Source organism: Phlebotomus papatasi, chromosome 3 (genome assembly GCF_024763615.1).
Source record: "Phlebotomus papatasi isolate M1 chromosome 3, Ppap_2.1, whole genome shotgun sequence".
NCBI lineage: Eukaryota > Metazoa > Arthropoda > Insecta > Diptera > Psychodidae > Phlebotomus > Phlebotomus papatasi.
This window is the reverse complement of record NC_077224.1, coordinates 18,778,574-18,798,907: the sequence shown is the minus strand read 5'-3', so window position 1 is coordinate 18,798,907 and position 20,334 is coordinate 18,778,574. Positions and strand designations below refer to the sequence as shown.

The following is a 20,334-nucleotide window of genomic DNA, read 5'->3' as shown; positions in this document are numbered from 1 at the left end:
CATAAAATCAAAATTCACGTCCCTTTCTTTCTTAAAAGTTTTGTAAATGACTCCTACTCTTTCGCACTCTTCTTCTTCTTTTGAATATCACACCAAATTAAATTTAGTTCAATCCAATTTTGAGTACAAAAGAGTGAGATAGACTTATGCAAATCTTATGAAAAAGAAAAGGACGCAAATTTTTGATTTCACGAAATTTTACCTAAATTTGATCTAAAAGGTGTGCCGTAGCCATAAGAAATGTATTTTAAATTTATCGCGTGAAAAACCTTGCATAGGGGAAAGTGGGGCTACTTTGAGCTGTGGGGCTACATTTTTATACGTTTTTTCGCATATTTATAATGAAAACTGGGTTCATTTAGAACTTGAATGAAACCAGCTTCATTTAGAAATAAGTGAAAAAGTCGTATATAACAATCTAGCCCCACGGCTCAAAGTAGCCCCACCTCTCCCTACTACATTTTGGGGCATCTCAAAAATTATTTTGTCAATGAGCTCCCAATATAGTAGGCAATTCATATCAAATTCTTTCAGTACGTTTTCTCTCAAGCCGTAACTCCCTGTACCTCATTTGATGCAATGAACCCCATACGCGTAGGCTTAAATTTACTGTTCTATTGTTCTCTGTAATACGATATTTATGTAATTTAAATATGTAGGCAATTAAATCATGTAACGTCTAATTTTTCATAAAGAGAAATATATTATATAATGTACTTCAAAAGGAATATCTACCCGTGTCAAATTCATAAGCATTTTGGAAATTTAATACCCATCACAAGGCTCAAGTTTTCCCCAAAGTTCAGTGTTTTAAGTTTAAGGATTGAAGAATTTAAATAAAATTTACCTTATATAAATAGTAATTTGTAAGATCTTATAATGTCGATTCAATAGACCCTGAGTAAAACAACAAAAACGAAAGTTTCAAGCCCATACGCCCAACCCGCATTTTGTTACAAAGATAATGGGATCAATTAGGATGAAAGTTATCTTTGAGGAGAATAGAACATTATCTTTTGATTGTATTATTAATTGTCTTTCCCATTAGAAATCAATTACAGCTAAAATCACATACGCAAAAGATGAAGTCTTCCAGAGAATTCCTTTCTCAAAAGGATGCTTACCGTACTTTGTGTTATCGAGTGGTATGTTGATTCATTCCCAAACATAAACGTCTAATTTATTGTCTTGTGGTGCTATGTAGCAAATATCTCTCGTATTTAGATACAGAGAATGATATTTCTCTCAATGGACGAGCAATATGCCTGTTTAGCTTAATACTTTACATATTACAGCCTGTCTGATTAATAAATGTTATATGTATCGAAAGATATATCTTGTAGTTGAACTTGTTATCCGTCTTGGAAGTATCTCTATTGTAGCATTCTGTCAATTAAATCTTACATATGTGAGGGAGGGTGTTTCAATACACACGACTGGGTTACACGAAGGATTGAATATTTCAATGGAAATGTACCATGGGCAGAGTGGGAAGTTCGATATGGGGTCGTTGTGGGAAATAGTGAGGAAAATGTTCAGATGTGAATCACTTTGAAGAGTATTGGAAGAGAAATTGTACATCTGCAAATTACGCTGTCAATTATGCAAGATTCTGCCAGCTTCATACAACTCCCCATTTGTGCGTTTTTGGGGAAGAAGAGGCGACAGACATCAGATGAGAATTACTTATACTCTTCACTGTAATCATTAAAATGTCTCTGGCATTCGTTTTATTTACTTAACTATCCATTTTTGGGGCTGAAACTCTAAATCTTCTAATGCAAGGAAATAAACGCGTATATAGGCAGGGTAATTCATCGAAAGTCGGACAGTGGTGAATATCGGACACAATGAAAGTCGGACTATGAAAAACGACTGCAGCGTACTAATATATCATCAGTTGCATCGATCATTGTCGTAGCTGCAGGAATGCTGATACGACAACGGTCAATGCAACTGAAGATATGCAAAATTAAGCTGTTTTCTAAGTGTCCGACTTTCAAAAAGTCACCCTAAGACCTACCAAGGAGATGCAGTACATTCAGTGATCAAGCATCAATTTTTTCAGCAGGTGTCCTAGGTTCGAATCTCCTTTAAGGCCTCACACATATTGGAAGCAATCTTCATCAAAAAATGCATTTTTGACAGAATTCCGCAGTTTTCATCTACTGCACTGCAGGCAATTTCTTTAAAAAAAAGCAATGTTTGACAAAAATTGTTTTCAATGTGTGGGGTCTTTATGTCGCTTCAGTTACCTTGGAATAAAAAAAATTCAAGATTTAAACACTGAGAAAAAACGGGGGTCCGATTAACTTTTTTTCCTCATAACTTTAACACTTATTAGGTGTAAAAATATATCAACATTTTTAAATGTTAATTTTACACCTTTTCAAGGGTAAAATTAACATGAAAAGGGGTAACTTTAACACCTAATACAACTAAAAAGCATAATATTTACACCGATTTCGGATCAATACTGCAGGGTAAAATAAACATTTCCAGAATGTTATTTTAACTTTTTCGGATTTCTCTCACAGAAGGATAAAATTGGATAAGTCTGACACTTAAGAATAAATCCAATTTTAAATGCATTTTTAAGCTGAATGAATATTTATTTTTTCATGATTTAAATCATGAGGCACCTTGAGAAAAATAGTAACAGAACTTTAAGAGCGAGAAGTACACACTTCCCTAATATTCTTTCCGGGAGCGTCGCTCATAAGGTATCAATTTGGACTGAAACTTTAAGAAATTTTATTATTATTACTTATATAGAAAGAAATATTTTGCATAATCGATAACGTTCAGTATGAGCAGGTTGTATCTAGCGCCCACCGCCGACTTAGCGTTTTTTACTAACCTCCAGAGTAAAATGATGGAAAAGCTCCTTCGTTGGTTGTATATGCCAAACACCCATAAGACGTATAAATTTACAAAAACATAATGTCCTCACATTATTAAATGTATTAAAAAGTTCAACTGAATACTAAAAAAATGTACCAAAATGAACAAAATAAAAAAAAAACAGCACATTTTCAAAAGGCGGACAATAATTTAAAAAAAAATACGAATTAAAGCACTTGGAAAGACGGTCTTACTAAATAATCTCAAAATTGGATTCTAAATTTTTTTTAGTGAAAATTTAATTTTTAATTAGGAGAAAGTACTCTCCCTTCGAACATTCATGCCATCCAATAATTTGAATTTTCTTTTATTTTTCCTAAGAGATTTCCACATTTCTATTAAATATTAGTTAGCTCATTATCAATTATTTGATAAATATGTGTAAATCTCTTAGGAAACGTAATAGAAATTCACATTATTTGAAGGTATGAACGTTCGAAGGGAAAGTACTTTGTCCTAATATTTTATAAGGTTTTAATGAGTTGTCCGTCTTTTCCAACTGATTGGTTCCTCTTTCCGCAGTGTCCGTCTTTACAAAAATTTCCATAATTATTCACGGTATTAAAATAATAAAATAAAAAAGAGTATAAAAGATACAAATTGAAAATATTCCAGACATTTGGGTAAAATAATTTTGAATATTTTAACTTACATTTTCTAAAAGATTGCTTCTTTAACAAATTTTTGTAATTCTAATTAATTTTCAATTAATTTTTATATGTATTCCGTCAGCTGCGGCCTTCGCCGTGTTATCTTTGTTTAAAACCTCATGTACTAAACCATACGAAGGACACATACTCTCATTGATTGAAAATCTGTTCACAATTCTTGCAATATATCATATAAAAGAGAATAATTTTATTCCAGAGGAATTTAATCATCAAATTAGGGGCTTTACGGGCTTAGGCTTTATTATGGTTATCTTTACGCAACAATTACCAATAACGTAAAAAATATCTTTTCTTTACGTTAGCTTATGCAAAATGATTAAACACTGTGAGACACATATGAAAAAGTTAAAATAACATTCCGGAAATGTTAATTCCACCCTGCGGTATTGACCGGAAATCGGCGTTAAATTAACATGACAAATTTTCCTATATTTTTACATTTAAAAAGTGTTACTATTATCACAAAAAAAGTTAATTTTACCCTTAATAATTCTAGGTGTAATAGGGGTTAAAGTTACCCCTTTCCATGTTAATTTGTGGCCTAAAAAGATGTAAAATCAGGATGAAAAATATCGATTCTTTTTACACCTAAAAAGTGTTACTGTTTTAGTAAGAAGGTTAATTTTACTCTCTTTTTTCTGAATGTTGCATATAAAAAATCCTCTATTTACGAAATTTAAGCCTTTTCAAACTTTTTGAAGCGATCTTCAAACTATAGGTTTAATCCAGTTTCCGAAAGTCTCAATATCCTAAATACCAATTAATTATATTGATATTTCATAATGTAATTGATTAATTGCCCTTAATAATCGAATCTTAAGTCCAATTTTTTCAAAAATTCTTTATCGATAAGAAATTAAAAAAGTTAAGCCATACGGCTAAGCCTTAGGTCTGAAGTCCGTATAAGCCTCTTTTAACAACATTTTTTAAAATAAAATCGTACGATTTGTTTTCTGACTGCATATTAGAATTATCTGCGTATACTCAGATATTTAACCAAGGACAACACCCATCAGATCATACAATATACTGTTTTAGTATATACAACATACCACACGAGACGGTTTGGCTCAGTTCACTAATAACCTTCCGGAGAGGCACATTCACTCTAAATCTAAGACAAATTTATTCGAAACCAACTTAAAGTCTGAAGTGAAAATTCATATATTTGCCGCTTTAGCATTGGCTGTTGTTCCTTTTTAAATTTTCGGTATTCTTAACACTACCGTCAAAACGTAAATCGTTTTGTAGTCTCGTAGAATTTTAGGATGACAGAACGTTTCAATTTCAATTTAATTCAAATTAATGTCCTTTTAATGAATTTATTCTCTTTTCCGCAACTCTTCTGTTTAAATGTTCGAACTTCCAACGGGTTTTTAGGTAAGTTCTCTCTGATATACCTTCGAATCGGTGCAGTATAACCTCAACCAAAGTGAACACACAAATCAGGAAGATTATTACTAAACATAAAGTGTGCTGTGCGTTCACAACCAGGATATGCAAAATTCTAAAATAACATTCAAATGTCAAAATATGTCATTTTGACTGTTTTGACTTGACGTTTTATCTGCATGGTGCATCAAGTAATTTTCTGTTCGAATTTCGAAATGTCTCAAGTGTCAACATTGGTTATGATAAAAACAAAGCCAAGACGTTCAAATATTCCTGTCTCATATCCTTCTTGTCTTACATCCCCAATGGGCAAACGATTACTCCGACTTAAAAATGACTGGGTTTTGTTGTACAAGAAATGGCCAAAAAATTACTCCTAATTGGAATCTTAAAAATTCGTCGTATTCGCGTCGAATTTTAGTCAGCGCATTACTCAAAATTGAGTTAGTAATACATTAGTTATTTTACGGGCTTAAAATTTACTCTAACATGAAGTAATATAAGCGACTCCAAAGGACGGTCCTTTTCCGTACGAAAAAATGACGCGCCAAAACAGTGCACTTGCCATCCTTCTCTACCACATGTGTGCGAAATCGACGTATGTACTCTCAATGAAAAAGTGAAACGCACTCCACAATTTTGTACTATACTATCACATTAGACACCGTTTTCTCATTAATTCTTCACATATTTTATTGGTTTTTGCTACTTTTTATGGAATTTTGGTCAATTTTTTCCTATTTCACTACTCACATTTGGGAATATTTTTCTCATTCGACTATTGCTGAATGAGCCGCCCGACATGTCGAAAATATTCCAGCTGGATGGCAACAACACACAAAAATCTTTTAAATTTTTCACTAAATATGACTTTTAGACACAAGATTTTTATCACACAATACTCCTGAGACAGGAGCAAACACCTGAATAACGAAATTTAATTTTCCATAAAAATTGTCCGGGCATTTATCAACCAAAACACTGCCTAATTTTTGCTTAATTTTTGTCGGCACTGTCTTTTTCTAAATCACAACACATTTCTCTACTGGAGGACCTTTTCCTCCTAATGTTACACTATAATATTATTGAGAAAACACGCGAAATTGCCAACTACTTTGCGAATTCACAGCACTGCGTAATTCTATTTGCCATTTGACAAGTGAAATTTACCCTCAGACATACCCAGCGAGGGGAAGATTATTTATAGGGACACTGGAAGTCACTGGAAGAGCCCATTTTGGCGCGTCATATTTTAGTCGTGGGCGAGTAATTTCAGAGTTATTACGACGCCAAGTGACTTTCGTTATAACCGTCATATTATTCCCCACTTTCCGTCATTCAACGCTCTGACGACCGTCACAGGACCCATTTTTGGATCCAGAATACATACATCCAACAGTAATCTTCCTCAAAATTGCCGTTTGGGTCTTGTCTTGTTTGAAAATTAAGTTCGAAATTTTGAAGTTGGGCTTAAATTTTCTAATATCACCGTTATTTTTCGGAAATGGAAAGTTATTTAGTTTTTTATAATCTTATAAAAACTTCCTATAGGTAAGGTACTTTAACTGCCGAGTGAACTAACGGTATAAGAATTTAATACTATGTTCATCAACAAAAAAAAACCAATACTAATTCTGAATTAGTAGCATTTAGCAATCATGTAAACCACTAATAAACATTCGCATATTTCCTCTGTTTACCTCTTTAATTACCATATTCGTGATTCCTAAGAAAGAAATTACAAAATAATTTATTCAGATCGTTTTAAAAATATAAGATAAAAAATACTAGAAATAATATCCTGAGAAAATAGGACTGTGTAGGACCTTTAAAGTTAAACAAGTATATTGTACATAAAGTTTGTGGAAATAATTATTTATTCATTTATTTATTATGACGATTATTTAAGGATCTCAATTGCATATTCAATTTTGTGTGAAAATGGTAATGAAAAATATGGCAACATATAGTTTCTATTATGAATTATTTATGGATGTGAATTCAATTAATTCAGTATAGTATTCTTGTCGCAGAGAATGAACCCGGAGTGAGGGGATGGCACTTTGGCAATAAATAAATAATGAAAATTATGTGTTTACATGAACGTGACATTAAATCAGTTTTCACTAAAGTAATTTCCATCAAACACACTTGTGGGCCGTTATGAATATACATAGCATGTGTCAATAGTGTGTGAAGAGGATGGAAATGAAATTTTGGACATTGCTTCAAGGGGTCCAATATGTAAATCACATCACTATGAAATTGCATTTAATAAATAATAAATTCAATTTATTCACCAATTTTGTGTTCATATTTTCACAATTATTACCTCCTCAATTGTTGGGACAAAAAAAAACCTATATATACAGGGTTTCGATTGGGTTTTATTAAATGCTACATTTACTTGCCTTCAGCTTTTTCTGCTTTTCCCATGGAAATAAAATGAATATAGCTTTGTATACACGATAAAAACAATAAATGTTCACATTGTCTTTCAAAAATCGATGGAAAAAAGGTATGTGGAATGTAGTTGACATTTAGTAATGCCCTTAAAATCTCAGACGGATTTCAAATTTTAAAATGTCAAATGTGTCAAAAAATTTGACACGTTTGAAGATTATGTTAAATTGCTTTATAACAAGGATGAAAAAAATAATTTGTTGGTCTTTCGGTAAGACATCGAGGTAGATTTTTAACTTTTCTCTTGGAATTTTTGTTGTGTACAGTCGTTCAGATTTATCAGAAACTCAAAGACCTTTCCAACGAATCTAACCTTACCATGGGGATTTCAGTGGCGCAATAGGCAAGACCTTTGGATCTTGAGCGGATGAGATCTCTCACTCGACTCTCGCGAGTTCGAGTCCCGCCCGGTGTAATATTTCCTTCCTAGAGCTGTTTATTATTTGACCTTGGAAGACGGTCAGAAGGAATTGCTCACGGTCATTGCGCTAAATTCACGAAATTATCATTCGAATCGTGCTATACACAGTACTCACAAAAGACATTTAGGTTTCATCCCAATTTCAATTGCGTTAAAGAGCGAAATAGAGGTGAAATGCATAAAATAAATTCTAAAATGATATTATCAGGCAATATTGCGTTATTGCTTATGGATGGTGATAAAAGAAGAGAGCTCACAGATGGGAAAATTGGATTGGAAATCCTACGAGTCCAATTTAGTACCATCTTGGCGCAATAATTGCTATATTTTGCCCTATAAATTTTTTTCAATGCGTCCACAAGAGGCATTGTAAATTTTTTTTGCACCGATTAATTCGATCAAAGTACTGCTTTTTATATGCCACAAGAAATAAATCCCGCAATTAGAATTTTATTTCCCATTTTTTTTTCTGCGTGCACAACAATATTCCTCTGGGGTACCAGAAGACACATGAAAGAAATCGATTTGAGAGCAAAGTTGGAGAAAAAAAACGAGATAGCTGTGTTGAAAAAAAAATATTGATAAATGACGTGATAAAAAATATTTCTTTTTCTTCGCTTGTGGAGTTGAAAAGGGAGTTTGTAACAAAAGGAACAACCATGAAGCTCACACGAAAATCGGTGGAAAATCCGATGAAAATCTTACATTAAAATCATCTGGTATATAGAATACGTTATACATTATGTAAAAAATGCAAAAGCTCAAGCCACTTCTGTAAAATGGTGGAGAATTTCTTTTTTTTGCAAAAAAAAATTCCTTCAGCAATAGGAAAATTCCTTCAGGATTTTCACGGAAATTTATATGGTGGTGTATGGTAATTTATTTACGACCCTCCTATCGATTTCGCATTTCTTTTATTTTAAACACATCTCTCTGCCATCGTCCTAAAGGGGTGGACTCTTTTTTTCATTCTGCAAGAGCGACAAGAAAATTCAACACACAACACTTCCGCACTTCATTTTCATCTAAGATTTCTAACTTACACGTCAACTTCCTCTTTTACTTAAATATATTGCAATATATTTCAATGCAAATTGCTGAGCTATATTTCTAATAAAATCCAGTGATAAGTTTGTATGATCTTGTTGAAGCTGTGATTCATTTATTTTAAATTTGAGCATTGCCGATTACGTCATGGCTCGTATGCATCGCTCTCATGAAGTATACGGATAAACGTAAATTTATATAAGAAAAGGCCTACAATAATACTGAAATTTTGAATTAAAGTGAAGGTGAGATTCTAACTGATCTGACATATTATTTCAAATTCTTTAAACACTCTCTATCAAAGAATTTAGCAGTCTACTTTTTATAGTTGTTATTAAGTTTTCCGTAGGAGCATTCAGTAACAGTGTGAGAATGTCATGACAAACATTTTAATTGTTTATACAGTTATTTCGAAGAAACTAATTGATAGTGCGATTTATGTCAATTATTAGGAGTTTCTTAGAGTACCTGGGAATGGACGTTAAGTATAACATCTAGCCTTTAATGTTATCCTGATTCTGAATATACCATAAAAATTAATCATGTGACATTGTCATATTTTTATAGAATCCCCCTTCTGATTACGTAATAAAATATTTTTGAATTATTTCTTATAAAATATTAATATGTATTTTTTTAATTATAGAACAGATTATTTAATATACTTAATAAAATTATGTCATGTTATAAATTTGTTTACTATAAATTTTTTTTTTGAGATAGTTTCCTTATGGAAAAGGTAAAAGAAGATTGAGTTAGCGTCCATCGCCATCTTAACGGCTAAACGTTGGATAAAAGTGAATTTAAATTTGTCAAAAGAAATTAAATGTTTGATGTGAACTCTAAAAAACATAAAATTGTTTAATCAAGTTTATTTGTTTTGTTTTATTTTTAATTTAGCAAACTTTGAACAAATATTTTTGACAGAATATTCTATCATTTATATGTGAAAATATAGATGGCAGCAGGTTATACAAACGTCAGTCAATGAATCATTCGTAAATCGGGTTTAGCCTTTTAACGACGAGATACTTTTTACAAACCGAAAATCAACAAAAAAAATTTAACCGATAAACAAAATCAATGAAACGTCTTATATCTGACTTTGAAGAATGCAACAGTCTGATTCGGTCTTGGATTCGGTGCATTTCTTACCTCTACGAGCTATAGAGACAAAAATAGCCTAAAAATTTAAGTAATTTTTCTCACTATAACCAATGAATAATAATTTTCAGTCTAATAGAAAATGTTCTGTATGAGTATTGTAGTTTCTTTTTCCAAAACGGTTTTGCTTAAAAAAATTGGAAGTATAAAAAATAATTAATATAATATCATTTTTCAGTATGAGAATTGAAAAATTCGTCATTTTTAAGCTTAAATATTTACTAGGATATAGCAAATAGCTGGAGACTTATAAAAAATATCCTAGATTCATTTAACCTTGTACTTTGCAATTACGTGCAAACATGAGAAAGAAATAACTTTAGGTAGCCAGGAAAAATTATTTTCTTTATGGGACACCGGTGTTCCAATCGTCCTTAAAGGGTTAAAGTGTATTCAGTTTCCAAGAAAAAGTACGGAAAAATAAGGAAACCAGTAAAGTGAATAATAAATTATAGTTTTAGTATGAAAACTGAGAAAACAATTAAATTCTGTATTAACTAGATTGAGGTTTAAAAAAGCAACAGCACTCGCAGGCAAGATGTCCAATTGAAAGTTAACATACGTTTACCAAGCTTTTACGAATTAATTCTTCGAAAGTTTGATAATTTCAGAAAATAACAAAATTATTTGTCAAAATTTACCTGTTTTTGTCAAAAGAGTTATTCAGAAAGACAAGATTTGAAAAGAATCCAAATGAATCTTGCTAAAAGTTTGATAAAGGATGTTACTTTTTGATTTGACAAAAGTTCTTTTACATTTTACAAGGGAAACGTCAAGTGTGAAGGCAATACACGTGTACCAAACTTCTACAAACTAAATTCATCGAAAGTTTCATCATTTGAGCAAATAACAAAAAAATTTGTCAAAGACGATCTGCTTTTGACAAAAGAATTACCGTCGTTGCGGGTGACTTTGCACGTTTTTTCGCTGTTTTTCAAATTTGCCCTCTAAAAGTGGATAGTTAAAGTGAAGGAAGGGGGGTTTTTGAGTTAAATTATTTGTATTCAGTTGTTAATGAATGGATTTTGTGCCACTAGCATTAATTTATAAAATTTTACTATGTTTAAAAAAATTAAGAAAAAAGGCTTGCACTGGGGATAAGGTGCGGGTGACTTTGCACTTTTTAATAAATACTAAAAAATCAACAATTTCTGATAATAAAAGACAATGAAGATCTTCACATCTAAGGGTAAGATGCACGAGATCTACAAAATGACATGATCGCCATCTTGATTTGACGTTTCTGTCCGCCATTTTGAATAACTGTCAAAATCTAAAACAGGTTCGATTGGCTTGAAATTTTAGTATGTTGTAGCTGATATCAAGACCTTTTCAGAACGTATCTATGTTCCGGTCTACGTCAAGTATTTACCTTGATACAGAGGCTCAAAGTTTAAAAATTTGAAATATTCATATTTTGGCGATCTTTATTTTCTAATCCTGAATTTTAAAACATAAACGAAATGCCTCAGTAACCATTAGAAATGGTTGAGGCTTTTATTTTATACATTTATTTACTCTTACTTAATTAAAAAAAAATGAAAAGTGCATTTATTTATTTTTTTATTTTTTCATATTTGCAAAAGTTTTTCAGATCTTCAAATAATATGCTGTTATAAAGAAAAACATTACTTTTCTTTTTGTTTGTTATTTAGATCTCATCACCTAACGATAATACTGTCTTTTTTGTGATGGTTTCGATAAAGGAAGCTGTCCGTAGTTCTGTATTCATGAAAATGTCAAAATTTTGAACTTGGAGCCCCAGTATCCAGACAATCGCTTGACATAGGTAGGATTTTATATATGTTCTGAAAAGGTCTTGACATCAGCCAGAACATACTAAAATTTCAGCTCAATCGTATGAGATTTTTGTTTTGACAGTTATTCAAAATGGCGGACAGAATCGTCAAATCAAGATGGCGACCACACCATCTTGTAGATCTCGGTCATTTTATCTTAAGTTATAAAAAAATTGGATAATTTTTGGCCAAATACTTCTATAATAAAGCTTAAGAAAGTCCATTACAAGCAATTTTATAATATAAATCATGCGTTCTTAGGTAGACTATAGTGAAAAAAAGGAATTTACTAAAAATAATGAACAAAATCGAAGTGGATTATTCTAGCCAGATAAATTTAGAATAGATTTGGGCAATTTACTTCTCTGAAATCGATTTTGGAATTGCATCTTCAGATAACTTTTTCGCGGAGTCGTTTTTTGACAAAATACCTATACTAGGATTTCATTGACTATTACTGAAACTACAAGAATCCTTTTGAGGATCATTGTACCTTACTTGGTACTTAACATATCCCTATATACTTTGACATGGTAGACCAGATCGGCGAAGATTATCAATAAGTGCTAGAATTGTTCAAAGTCTCACAAACAGCAGAGTGCAAAGTCACCCCCCGAGTGCAAAGTCACCCGCAACGACGGTACTCTGGAAGACAAAGTTAGCAAAGCACTGAAATGAATTTTGTTAAAAGTTTGTCAAAGGATGATACTTCTTGATCTGAAAAAAAATTCTTTCACAATTTATAAGGAAGGCGTCAAATTGAAAGGTAACACACGATTACCAAACTTTTAGGAACTAATTCGTCAAAAACCGGTGTTTAAAGGACATAATTTTTACAAATTTTTAACAAACAACTGACAAACAATCGGTTTTTGTCATTTTCTTTCACATGGCAGATGTCATTTTCAAGAAAATTTTAACTGGGTGGGAATTCTGGAAAGTTTCAGGAACACAATTTACTCAGGAAAACTCATCAACGTTTTATAGAACATTCGGCTTACTCCCAATTCAAGACTTTTACAAGAAATAAAGAGGGAAGGGACACACTATTTAAGATTTAGAGCAATTTTTACGAACTTATTACTCAAATTTTTCACAATTTCCTTTTCTCTCAAGTTTCTTCGAGGTATCTTTAACAAAACATTTTTAGAAATTACAATAGAAAAATTAAAAAAAAATTAAAAACTGTTTTAAAAAGCCGTTATTTTTTCAAAAATATACTGGGATAGGCAGTATCGAAGGACCATGAATAAAGGATGCTCCAAAGATTTATGAGGCCAATCAGAGGTGGTTGACCAAAAGCCGTAGCATTACAGAAGCTGTGATTATCGAAGAATAACAGGCAATGTTTGGCAATGCATTTCAATTTTCATTGGCATGTAAATTTATCTGGTAAAGTAGAAATCCAACACTTCAATTTAACGCAAAATTTCTACACAAAATATTGGAAGAACTAAACTTTGAGAATAGGATGCTTTCGGTGAAGCTATATTGTGGATATAGAATATCCAAAAGAATTTTCCATGTTGATGTGAATTTATTGCTGGCATTCTCCTCCTCACCCATGGTGAAATGTTTTGGGGGTAAGGAACTTGTCTGGCAATTCAAACAATCTCAATGCCTTCCGTGGTGATATAAAAAATTCACTTGAACCACTTCCAAGATTGTCAGATCACTTCCTTCTCACACAATTCCTAAACTCCTCACCCAGCCAAGAGAAAAAAAAATACAATAAAACCCATTAATAACGGATGACTGTATTGTAAATGGGTGAATTTGCTTCTGAGAGCATCCGCCAAATAGTTCTTCCGCTTTTCTCGACACTTGTCCCAAACCATTTCATCTTCCCAATTCCCAAATCGTCAATGATGATTTTAATATAAAAAAAAAGGCTTGAAGAATATTTCACAGTTAGAGAAACGTGACAATCATTGTTAATACCTCAATTCCACTTCTAAATTCAGCTAACCCTCTCGCAGTTTCCTCCCAATCTCGCCCCAATTTTGCACATACATATACGAAAATATTCACGAAATGTGAAATATTCTAATTTGACTCGGTACCCAATTACGCGCCTCTTTATTATTTAAATATGACAATCATAAGTTCGCTCGTTCAAGCTTCTCGTATTAACGTATCGTAAACTGAGAAATTAATGATACAAGAATTACATTTGAGAGACAAGTTAGTTCGCAGGAAATATGATTAACTACTAAGGAGTACTTTACCATTTTGATTAGTTTCAGATCAAGTGTTGGATTTGACACTAATTTGCAAGTCATAAAAGCAATTCAATCAAATGTAAAATTATCACCTAATAATTCCTACTTCAAGCTTCACTTAATATTTTCCGCTAATCGTTTTATGGCGTTATAACAGACTATTTGCATCAGGCAATACTAATTCTGACTTATCGTGCAGCGCCATCATTGGCCTTTAAATGGTATTAAAGGCTTTCATGTTTTTCACATACAGTAGATTCTCTCTCAATCGGCTCTTTTTTAATCTGGTGCAAAATTTTGTTAACAATTTTGACGTTTTATTTTAAAACAAATTTGTTGAAATTCCCTTTATTTCCTCTTGTTTTTTGGTAATTCTTTATATTTAAGCGCTTTTTGTGGAATTTACAATGATTTTGATGCCCAAATCTCTCGATAATTTGGATGGCATTTTCCCCTATATTCCCGATTTAGAGAGAGTCTACTGTATCTTGGTTTCGAACACTTCATATTTTTCTCTCATTCCTTTAACGAGTCTGACCTTAACTATGGCTTGAGAAAATATACCGTCAAGAGTGGAAACACATTTTGTTGTTCTTTTCTCGCTTCGCGGAAAGTCATGCAAAGTTTTGGCTCGAAGTGACATACGGAAAGTTTGACATCGCAACGTTTTTGAGAATATTTTCCTTTAACCTCTTTCCCGATTTCAATTTTGATTGGTAATTTGTTTTCGCGGATTGTTACTCTATCTAAATATATGGAGATTGTAATAAATTATCATAAAGAATTCGAATTCAGTGACAATTAAGACGTGTGTTTGACAGCGGCTCCCAGCCCCCTTTTGACAGATAAATTTTTTTTTTTTTTTAAAGAAAATCTTCTATTACTCTATAAAAAAAAGTAATGAAGTAACAAATTAGGTTTAACATTGCCTAATTACTTTCAAAATTTAGCAATTAGCTAAACAAAAGAATGAGTTCCATAATCGTTCAGTATTTACGAATTATTCCACATTCATTTTCAAAAAGTCAGTACTAAAGAAAAACCAGCAGAAAATACCCAAAGAACATTAAATACAAAACCAAATATATTCAAATAAAAAAAGCTCAAAGTTCTCACAAAAGCTGAGAGGGAGTCATGATTCCAATAGTGGTTATTTGAAGCATTTCAAAGTCAAAGTTTTGTTTAATGTAGTATTATTAATTATAATGTGAAAGAAGCACTTCTAACATTATTCATGTTCCGTTGAATTTCCCAGAAACTCAAATTTGACGATGGATTGTTGCAGAGAAGATTAGGTAAAGAAATATGAATGTTAGAGGGGTCAGTGTATAAAATTTTATATAATGCGCCAGCGAGCACAGTTAGCTGAAAAAACAGCGATTTCAGCATATTTTTGCTGAGTAGATCAGCAAAAATATGCTGACCGGTCAGCAGTTCTCGCACAAAAACTGCTAACCAAATATATGAAAATGCCACGGCCTCGCGAGTTTCGTTTTAAGCTTAGAAAAATTCAGCTGAAAATAGAATTTTGTGCTTGCTGGGGCTCGATGCACAATTACTTTTGTTTTCTAAACATGTTTTCAAAACTGCCTATACGAATAAGCGAGATGACTAGATTTAGATCTCACTCACTCTCACAGAAATGTCAAAAACATATTTACAAAACAAAAGTCATTGCGCGTTGGACATAACAGAGTGACTTCAATAATGTCACTATAGTTTTATGTTGTAATAACTGGTATAATCGTTAAAAAGCTGTCTTAGATTGTCAGTTAAGAGAAAAAAAATTCAAAATTTTGCACTTCCCGTCTGACCAGATAAGCGTGGATTATAGCCTGAGTTAACCCCTATCTTTCATACCTTACTTTTAAGAAGCTCCCATACAAAATACCCCTTACTAAATAGGGTAAAATGTATAATTTGGAATTAGTGATATAAGTTGGACAATTCGCCGGTACAAGTTGGACATGGCTTTTTTCTTGATAAATACAGTACAAAATTTGTTTCTAAGCACAAGAAACCAAATTATAAAACTAAAGCATTAAAAATATACAAATAAAAATGAAGTAGTAAATTTATCAAGACGAAAAGCCCTGTCCAAATTATACCATTGTCCAACTTGTACCACTGTCCAACTTGTACCACTTTACCCTATATGTGAAGGACACTGTTTTGCGTTCATGGTGGTGAGCAGCGGAACTATTAGATGTTAGCCAAAACCTTACCATTAACTACTTATATCAGTCAGTAAGCTATTATCCTTAATTAAGGATTATTTTCGTGGACTTTCTAGTACCTTACCCTATACCTTATCATTCAACTTTATATTAAGGGTTAATGAAACATTTTATTCAAAAAAATCATTTTATTAGAAAAACAATGAATTGATATAAAGGAGAATCAACTGACTTCATTCCCAAAACATATTTCAAATACATTTAGATTTGTCAAACGTTGTGTAAATTATTATAACATTTTACATCCAATTCTTATACGGTTGTTCTAAATCAGTGTCTGAAAAAGCAAAAATGACCTAAATTCATATATTCAGCAACGCAAAAATAGCCTCTTTACCAACCTTAGAATGTAAAATTTACACTTATATGAAGAGCAACTTTGTTTTTTTTTTCATAGAATATTAATATGAATATTATTATGAATATTATTATGATTTCATTTCGTATTTCGTAAGGAGGATGCAAGGAACGGTTTAATAAAGACTTTAACTCATAATTATTCTTCAAATGGACTATCAGACTGCACATCATCTGACTCGGCGTCAGTCATCTCATTCTCAGGTTTTGGAGAAGAGAACACTTCTATTTCAAAAGTTTCCTCCTGTGGTGCGTTTTGCTCAGGAAGGTCCTCGTCTGACGCATCATCCTCCTGAGGGACCTGACGAATTTGTTCCTTCTTCTTATTCTTTGAATTCTTCACATACACCCGGTTCTTTGCTTTTTCTATTTCCCTTCTTATAAAATTGTCAAATCTGGTCGCTGAATTATTGGATGTTTCTGTGAAATGAAGAAAGCAACAATTACTTTATTTCTTTAAAAAAAATGAATATTTGAGTATACCTTTCCATAGTTTATAGAAGCGAAGCCCACGCATCTGAACTTTTTTGTTGGCTCCAGACAAATTTGTTTGAAATATGACTTCGTCGGTCAGAAATTCTTTCAACTTTAGATTTTCTTTGGCGATACTTTGCTGTAAAAAAATATTCATTGAATATATTGAAAGAATACGGTAAATAAATGCACCTACGAAAGCTTCCTTCCAATCCTTTATGAGGATCCTTTTGTCCTTCATAAATACCGATCAAAAATGGGGAGTAATTTGGTTGATGAAGAAATCTCCCCATTATTGGCCAAATTGTGTGATTATCAGAGAGGGGACACCCGTCAATTCCAACTTGTACCTTGATTTCATGAATATCACGGAAAAATGACTCGCATAATCCTTCTATCGTATTTTGAATCCCAATGTGAGTGTATTTCCCGGGTGCAACGTTTTTGACTTGAACAGACGTTCTAGGAGTCTTCATTATGCTCCTGCGATCCTTTAATAAAGTGTCATCAACGTGACGTTTCAGGATTGCCATAAGCTCGCTCACTTGCCTTCTATTGAAGCGATATTTGTTAAAAAAGACTCTCAATTCATCTAATAATGTAGCATCTAGCAAGGAGACTTCAACTTCATCTGAATTATCATTCGATTCCCGGAATTGATTTCCATGTCTGTCACAACTTTCAGGTTCACTGGCAGTATTAATTTCCTCATTCACACCACCCCCGTCACAAACATTACCCATTTCATTAAGGTTTAGAGAATTAAAATGCTTTCTAATTAATTTATATTTGTATGATTTAGAGCATTTACTTGGACATTTCCTGGGATTCCCTGATGATCTTTTCGGAGCCATAGATACAATAATTTTCCGAGTGTATATCGTATGTACTGTAAAGAAAAACAAAACAATGATTTTAGAAATAATTGCTTCAGAAAGTATTTCACTTAAAGGATTTAAATTGGGGCACTGAATATTAAAAGTGGCTGGACAAAGTCTTCTTAAGTCTCCGGAAAGTGGCAGGTGGTGCTTCAGGCTGTGGCGCATCGCCTGAAAAATTCTAAACCTTGAAAGCAGCTATAAATTTTTTCAGTGATTGCGTCAAATAACTCACGAAAGATGTCCAGATTTTACTTTTTTTTTTAATAAATTTTTGGATTTTTATTTAAAATTAATTTTTCTTTCCGTCACATAACCTCAAAAGAAAATCTCAAAATATTTAAGTTTTTCCTTCACTGGTGAATCTACGCACCACTTTTAAAGTGTATAACTCTAAACCTACCTTAAAGTTACACTGAAAGATCCTTTTTTATCCTGGAAAACTATCACAAATCACAATTTTCAATAATTTTTTCTTCCTCACTGAACGCTTCACGCAGCACTGTCAAAAATGTTTTCGCTATTGTTTCCAAACAGAACCACAGCGCTAGAGTCGCTTATCCATAACAAGCAACTTAATTTGGCGCTCAATTCAGGGTTAGCACTCAGTACCAATTCAATGAGGGTTTAATTATGCCCCATTTTCAGTTCATAATTAAGATCTACCATTCAGATCCCACCGTTAATATCTTAAATATTTCCTATAACTGACGTATAAATTAAGACCACAGCGTGAAGGTCTCCTTACCCTGTGTCAGACGGGTTGTTTGTCATTTTTCCAGTTTATATACCAGTTTTTAAATTTTGTATGTGCTTACTGTTGTCTTTATAAATCATGTTATATGTAGCTACAGTCATGATGTAGGCAAAGTAGTGCATTGTATAACATTATATTTATTATACATTTTTAATCAGATAAAAAACCACCGCCGTTATGGCCATTGCCGTCTTAGCATAGTTAGGCAACCTCCAGAATGAAACGAAAACCCTTACACAGCTCTCTATATCTCTGTAAGCACACTTCCCTCCCCATTTAGTGGCCTGCGTGCGTACTTTATGGCCGCAATATATGCAGCCTGAGAAGGAATTTACTATCGTTTTAATCCCGGAGTAGGTTGGAATCAACGATAAGACGGTGATAGCCTCACGGGGGCCAGATAAAAAATAAAATAAACAAATAATAATGAATAATAAAAACTGCTACATATTTCGAACTTGTTTAAATTTTGGAAAATGTCCACTACGATGACTCAAAGAGAAAATAATGTTTGGCACTAATCTCAGGGTGTTCTACATGATGAGACAAGAAAGTTACAAGAATGTGAGACTTCGACGACCATACAACCGTCTTCAGGCTACTCTGAAAAAAATGTATTGTTAAACGAACAAATGGGTTTTGTTGAAATTTTGTGAAAAGGATGTTATTTACCAATTTGACAAAACTTTTTCTTGTATTTTATATAGAAAAACACCTTCTTGACAAACTTTTAACAAGATCCAGTTGGCCGCCGATTCGACAAAACTTTTCCATATTCTTTAAGGAAGAACATCCTTTTTACGAACTTATATTGTTAATTTAACAAAAAAAAATTATTTTCAGAGTAGAGATTTAGTCCAGTTCCCGAAGATCTCAAAATCTTTAATAGTACAATTAAATTGAATTTCAAAATTTAATATTCCTAGATCATTTGCCTTTTATAATCCAATCCTGAGACAAATTTTCCAGAAAATCTTAACTGACAAGAAATTAGAAAAGTAAAGCCATATGGCTAAACCCTAGGTCTGAATCCCGTATATGATCGGAGGATGTTTAGAGGTATCAACGACACTCTTTGTAGTGTAAAATGTGTAAAATCAGAAAATTGTTTTACGTAGAGGGTCGTTCAGCCACCTATAAGCAGCGTCCGATCATATGGTCGTCCAAGTAAAACTTTCTTGTCCCATCATGCAGGGGATGTAGGTCACCCTGAGATTATCGCCTAAAGATTTTTTTTCTCTTTGAGCCACCCCAATATCCCCTGAACCAAAAAACGAAGGTTAGGCCATGGTAGCCGATTCGTATAAAGTCTAAAAATTAATTAATTAATGAAATATTAATAGTTAAATAAACAAAGTTATATAGTTAATAGTTTTCTTCATTTAATTCGCAATTAAGGATATATTTCTCTCAGAATCCTTGTAGAAAATTTTAAATAAAGAAGAGAAGAATGTTTTTCCGGTCACGAATCAATCAATTGTAAATTTTGTTGCAAGAGTAAAAAATTGCTAGATTCAAATCTTCCGGTGTTCGTCAGGGGTAGCTTTT

General features: G+C 32.5%; 1 protein-coding gene across 1 annotated transcript; it reads right to left on the bottom strand.

Moving 5' to 3' along the window:
- Positions 1–16,766: 16,766 nt before the first annotated feature.
- On the bottom strand, positions 16,767–18,577 carry LOC129806820 (uncharacterized). The gene is made up of 4 exons (XM_055855596.1): positions 18,433–18,577; positions 17,348–18,040; positions 17,161–17,290; positions 16,767–17,097 (listed from the first exon to the last, which is right to left on the bottom strand). The coding sequence occupies exons 2-4, from the start codon at positions 17,390–17,392 to the stop codon at positions 16,817–16,819; spliced, it is 456 nt and encodes a 151-aa protein (XP_055711571.1). The 5' UTR covers positions 17,393–18,040; positions 18,433–18,577; the 3' UTR covers positions 16,767–16,816.
- Between the last annotated feature and the right edge of the window lie 1,757 nt (positions 18,578–20,334).

Excerpts from the sequence above, each read along its gene's own strand:
- LOC129806820 (XM_055855596.1), bottom strand. The coding sequence starts at position 17,392 with ATGAAGGACAAAAGGATCCTCATAAAGGATTGGAAGGAAGCTTTC. Across the intron at positions 17,291-17,347 it reads AGGATTGGAAGGAAGCTTTC|CAAAGTATCGCCAAAGAAAA; the intron begins GTAGGTGCATTT and ends ATTTTTTTACAG. Across the intron at positions 17,098-17,160 it reads CTTCTATAAACTATGGAAAG|AAACATCCAATAATTCAGCG; the intron begins GTATACTCAAAT and ends TTCATTTCACAG.